General features: G+C 32.1%; 1 protein-coding gene across 1 annotated transcript; it reads right to left on the bottom strand.

Moving 5' to 3' along the window:
• Nucleotides 1-3,940: 3,940 nt before the first annotated feature.
• On the bottom strand, nucleotides 3,941-5,821 carry LOC134727322 (uncharacterized). The gene has a single exon (XM_063591700.1). It carries the CDS (start codon nucleotides 5,819-5,821, stop codon nucleotides 3,941-3,943), a length of 1,881 nt encoding a protein of 626 aa, XP_063447770.1.
• Nucleotides 5,822-6,733: the final 912 nt, after the last annotated feature.

The following is a 6,733-nucleotide window of genomic DNA, read 5'->3' as shown; positions in this document are numbered from 1 at the left end:
TGTTCTAATCTTAAGACTCACACTGAGGGATACAGCAGTCAACATTATGTTCTAATCTTAAGACTCACACTGAGGGATACAGCAGTCAACATTATGTTCTAATCTTAAGACTCACACTGAGGGATACATCAGTCAACATTATGTTCTAATCTTAAGACTCACACTGAGGGATACAACAGTCAACATTATGTTCTAATCTTAAGACTCACACTGAGGGATACATCAGTCAACATTATGTTCTAATCTTAAGACTCACACTGAGGGATACAGCAGTCAACATTATGTTCTAATCTTAAGACTCACACTGAGGGATACAGCAGTCAACATTATGTTCTAATCTTAATCACTTAAAAATCATACAAAAATGTGAACAAAGAAGAAACAAAATGACATTTACACCCGAGTCACACCAAAAGAATATTTCCACCAAATAATCAAGCAGAAAGGATTAATACTTCACGAAGACAAAACAAAAAAAGCTCTTTGCCAGGAAATTAAGACGATAAACCGTCAGTACCTATAGTTTATACTTAATAATTGTCAAGTTGATACATGATATTTATCAGCATTGTCTTGGTATCTTCCGATGAACGTTTTTAGAAAAGAGGCGAGACGTTCTTTGACATAACTCTTGTTCATCAACGTTTTACTCAATAATGGCTATTAGCGAAGTCTGGGTAGCAGCTGCAATCTCTTGAATACGGAATGAGTCGAGGATATTTATATTCCGTATACAGTGAAATTGGTAAATTGCTAAATACATATTACACATAAAAGCCATTGATACAGGTTTTGCAATCACAATGTGATTAAATAACAATACAAAAATATTATTGATAACTATGTGACATTTTTTACAATAACTTTTTCTAAAAACAGAGTGCCGAGAGTTTTGATGCAATACGTAATGGTTAACTTATTTGACATTGATTTCTTTATCGTTTACGGCAATTTTCCTGCTTATTATTAACCTTTAAAAATGTAATACTTTACTTTGAAATTTTCTGTTTTTATTAAAGCATCTGCACGATTTATCTATACATGGTGTTATGCATAATAGACTGAGTTATATCACTTTATTCTATTCTCAGCTTATTTTTGCAATAATTACTTATTCATAATTCACTCCGTATTCCTATGAAATTTTGTTTTATTTGTAAAATCTAAGCAATAGAAACTTAGGATGATGTGTAAAGAAAACGGGGAATTGTTCTACTAGTAAATCGTGTTAATATGGTTGTCAAAACACCTCTCTGAGGCTCGGGTAAAATTGAAAAAGAAAATTGATCTGGGTAAGAATACGGGTAGAATTAGGCGAAAAGGCACAATACAAACAGACTCTGAACTCATACAGGAAATATTTTGTTAGTATGGAATGTAAAGAAGGTGGTTTAACTTGGTGTTCCAAGTTTGAAAAGTTTGAACAGTCTCTGAAATTCATTGGTGTGTACAGAGTAAATCTGATATATATAGTTTTGGAAACATTTAAAAAAGTACTAGCTTTGTAATCATATAAACCAAGTATACACAGGACAAACAGCAACATCGGAATGAGCCCTGAAAAAGTTAACGGAGGCTGAGAAATACATGGGAACTTGATCCGGCAAAAATAAAATATATAATAGTATATCTATTATGCAACTTTACATCCCAAGGGTGATTAGGGAATAGAAATATGGTCACATGTTCTTCTTCCGACCGGCAGTAAAATGCCAAAGTGGGGCGTCCACTAGGCTGTGCGGGATGTATCAAGTTTGCAGCAACGTCCGGTCAGAACGGAACATTGAATCTGAAGCCTCGTGTGCAGATAGTGCTACGCTCTTTGAAATTTAAAAAACCCTTCCAACTCTTTGAGGGGTCCGTAGGTGACCTGCAGCGAGACAAAATTTCTGTCCCTATCCAATATATCCTCTTTTTCCAGTGCAAGTCTAAATTTTCTCGACCATCGGCTGACCTCGATTACAATACCTAACTCTTGTATAAATTGATTACTTGTTCTCGTCCCGAACATGCACGAAATATTTACCACTGGACTTTAAGAAACCAACAATGAATCCTACAATTTACACACGTCACTTCAAACTTTAGTTGTTAAAATTCTAATCCTTGCCTCTATTTTTTTCAAAGAAATCAACAACGTTTACGAACAGTTACGCAAATATAATTATCTACGTTACCGCTTGCTCATTATGGAAGTGGGGTGACATGAGACTTTAATTGTAAAAATACAAGTACAAATAAATCACAAAATTAAATGGTACATGTTATTTGTATGTAGAAGTTGGCTGCTAGAATGTTAAATGGAGATATGGGATATGCAATGTATAAGATATCAACATCTGGACATTTAACGACATCAAAACCAAAGACATCAAGTAAATTGTGACGTATGTTTTATAGGACGAGTATCTTTTTATTTCGAATTTGTAGTTTTAGTAAATGCTAATCCCCTAAATTGAAAAGTTTTGATAAGAATGTGTAGCATACTTATCAAAGTAACTTTTCAGTCTCTTAGTAACATCCATAAAAAACCGAGCAATTATAAAACTGTTAACTGAATCAATTTTTGAAAGCGCTCTACTTCTGCATGGATGAAGCGATGACACAACCATTGTCTTAAATGATAGAGTTTAAAACTCAGTAATTCAAATGAATCACACGTGAAATTTTTCATGTTAGTTTCACATGAAGCATATATAAAATCAGACGATATTAATTTTAGTTCATGTGATTCAAATTGCCATGTACAGGACGAAATAAATTTATATCAGTAGAATTTCATATTGCATAACTCGGGAATTTACGAAACCCGGCATGGGAAATGAAAATGATATAAACACCATTCAGATCCAGACACATATTTTGTTTTCCATATCTCTGAGTAGAAACAACGTTATATACTGTATTCTATAACGTCACACGTTTCTCGTCAAATCCTAAGGGTATCAATCAACTTTGAAGCTATTTATTTTAAAAACAAGGATGGTGACATATGAGTTTCTACATATGTATGTATTCAGTATGCTACCCTGGATATTATGATAGCTTTTTGTTCTTCTCCGTATATGACAACATAGCCATCCATTGGAAAATCTAAAAAGAAAAGCCGAAAAAAAGACATTTACCCTATATATAGCATGTAAACTTGTCGCCTTAATTGACGTTTTCCTATGAAAATACCAAGAAACAAAAATGGTGACCCTCATTTTTTTATTACACATTTTGATGTAACTCGATTCAATGAGCACGTGTGCAAAAAAAAAATGGAAATCGGGAGATATGCCATTCGGTATCATGTTACCTTATACACATATATATACCATAACTAAATTATTCAGGAATTTTAGAAAAAATCTAATATTTATTGAATCTATAACTATACAACAGTGTACATTATCATTTAGATATATTTATTTATAGATATATATACTGTGAAATTCATTGTTTTATTGACCTTAAAACTAAAACAATCACTTTTTAACAAAATAAAATATATAGTAACAAAAAAATGTGAAAAGTGAGAAGGCAACATTTTTAGTCCAATCCCATCCAAAATCTTGAAGCATTGAAAGTCTATCAAAAATGTTCTATTCAACATTTGTAAAACTCTAGTCCGTCAATGATATTTATCAATAGTAAAAATTAATTTGTTTTACACATTTATATTTGTACTCAAACATCTTGAAAAAAATATCTGTAAAAAGGCTTGTCCTCAAAAACGTTCATTTTTTTATTTAATATCTAATATAACTTGAACAATCAACAGCTCAAGTTATGCATTACTAATATTGTAGTCAGAGTTAGAAGCAATATTGTTAACCATAGTGTTAAGCTTTTCAATACTTTCTTGTGTGCTTTCAGGGTAGACTTTAACTTCATTATACAGATATTGATGCAAGGATTTTAACTATAACATATCAAAAGATTGTTTGACCATTTCTCAGGAGAATTGACGCAGTCTAAATGTAGCAGATGTTACACAATACTGATCATACTGTGCAGCCATACGAAAATATTTTCTTGCTAAATATGTTTCTCCTAACATCTGTAAAGCTATTCCCAGTAAAAGAAAATTATATAAAATTGCAATCGGTTTTTGTTCTCTTGAGTGATTGTATTCAATTACCGTTTCTGATAACTTGCTTATACAATACCGACTTGTTCTAAAGTCATGTAAATGGTAACAACACAAAAAACGGAGGAAATGTGCAAAAGGTATGGCACTTACAGCTATAAATAAATCAAAGGGCTGAGGCGACTTCAGTTCCATTGGGATGACTGAATTACCCTTGCGAAGTACTACATATGGAGATGGTATTAGTGATATCAGCTTCTGTGTGTCTGTCTGTTTTAGTGAAAACTTTGACAAACATGATTCATCTGTATATTTTGACAAAGTGTAATTGATTATATCAATTGATGATAAATAATTGTTGTGACCGTAGAAAAAAGAAACCAAGTACATCCATCCTGATTCTGCATCTGACTGTACACCAACCAATAACTGGCTGAGGTTATGTTTGTAGAATTTGTATCGCTGTTTATTGTTTGGGTTATATACATGTGGTAGTGCAAATGCCAGTTTAAAAATACATCTGGATAATTCACTTTTGCAATGATTTAGCAAAGTGAACACTAAGACTAAATTGTATCTATTGATAGATGAAGATAAGTACCCTTTAATGCTTCCTGTAAACAGATTTTTTGCACACACTGATCTTGTAGTTTTACATGGAATTCTTCTGTAATCATGTAAAGTCAGAGATGAGGAGAAAAACATAATTCCTTTTTGGCATGATTGTTTTAGGAAGTTGATTAATGTGTTCCTTTGTTTATTGTTAAACCTCAAATAAAACAAGTTGTTATCAGGAATGAAATAATGTAACAGCGTTGAATATTCTTTACAGTATAATAACCTTTTTAAACAGCCCATAAAACAGGGAATGATATTGTCGGGTCTCCAGACTGATGTTTCATTTGCTTCGGATATCCAAAACATAAGAGTCTTCAGAAAGTATGAACACAATAAACCTTTTAAGTCTCCCTCTTCATTCACTATTTCTTTCAATAATATCTTTAACAAAGCATAGCATAGTAACTGGGTATGACTGAAAGAATATATCAATATCTTCTCTGCAACAGAAAATGATATTCGCCACTGAAGATTCTCATTTACGGATCCCTTGTTGCCTATTGGAACAAATAAAGTACCACATAACGTTATTTTGGAAATAAGTTCAGGTGAAGGCCATATTAAACGTGGTCTTGAGATCCAGGGTTGGGCTTGAGATACCCACTGGTCACATTTAAGGCAGATTGCAAAATCCATCTTATCATTTATATCAGACAAACATGGACCATGAATATTTAGTTTGAATCCTGAATAAAAAGCTTGCATTTGTTCTATCATATGTGATTTGTAAAGCTCACTTGAAAGTAGGTGTTTACCTCTGTGTTGTTGTAGCTGTTGTTTTAAGAAGTTTGGTAAATTATTAACATTGGTATATAATTGTAGTTGTGTAAAACACGGTGGTGAGTCCTCAGTATCCATTAATAACACTGTCCTCCAATCCTGGACAACATCTTTATCTGATTTATATACTACATATAAAGGACTAATTATCATTACATCAAAATCACTACCTTTAAGATCCAGTCCCTCCCCTTTACTTCCACTGGCAATGTGAGGAGTAAATGTGTCGGAACTTCCAAGGTCTCTACTTATATATATCAGACGTCTTCCTTTTACTATTGCCCTTGATCCAATCTTTTGACACAAATATTTATAAAAATTTAAGGAGTCTGTTTTACTGTGAGACATGGTCTTTAACTTTTTATGTGTTCTGTCTTATTGAAATGTCTAAATATTCATTTATGCTGGTAATGTTTATGGGTGGTCCTGTATATTGGTCTATTTTAGTATAAGCACTATCCCTGTTATAGTAAAGGTTTGTAGATGTTCCTATCAAATCGTCCAATGTTTCACTATTCTTTGACTTGTTTCTAAATGGCATGGAAATTGTTTAGTCTGTCTTCGATGCTTGTAATGGCTTCTGCTGCTGGTGATTTTCAGATTTTCTTTTTTTCTTGTTATGATGGCTGCTACGATAATATCTTTGAGTTGTCGTATGTCCTTGTAATGGTTTCTGCTTCTGTATTTGAGTCTAGATATTTGTTAACTCGTGTAATTGTTTCTGATTCTGTATTTGAGTTGAGATATTTTATTTTCTTGTAATGTTTTCTGCTACTGTAATATTTTCGGATTGTCGTATTTCTTTGTAATTGTTTCTGGTTCTGTATTTGAGTCTAGAAATTTATTTACTCTTGTAATGGTTATTGGAAGTTCTGTTGTGATCATCTTCCTTTAAAATAAACAAAAAATTGTCTTATTTTAAAACATATCATTTGAGATTGAGATTGTTGGCTGTATAATATAAATTGTAGTTATGTAGTCATTTGGAGCAGGTAATATTCTGATATATATTTATCTGATGAATATTAAAAAGAAGATGTGATTGCATTTTTTGTTTCATCCCTCGCCACATTTGAGGTTATATATAAACTTAATTTGTAGGATTTTAGTTAAAGGTTTTATTTATGTTAATTAACATAGTCATAATTATAAGATACAGTTGAACTGTATATCAAACAACTTTTCCTTGTTTCATATTTGACACTGTACATATATACACACTTTTCATAGAACTTCATATTTTAAATATGTTGAACTCAT

This window comes from Mytilus trossulus, chromosome 8 (assembly GCF_036588685.1).
Source record: "Mytilus trossulus isolate FHL-02 chromosome 8, PNRI_Mtr1.1.1.hap1, whole genome shotgun sequence".
NCBI lineage: Eukaryota > Metazoa > Mollusca > Bivalvia > Mytilida > Mytilidae > Mytilus > Mytilus trossulus.
This window is presented reverse-complemented; position numbering and strand designations above follow the sequence as displayed.

Coding starts and splice junctions, on each gene's coding strand:
- LOC134727322 (XM_063591700.1), bottom strand. CDS start 5,821: ATGTCTCACAGTAAAACAGACTCCTTAAATTTTTATAAATATTTGTGT.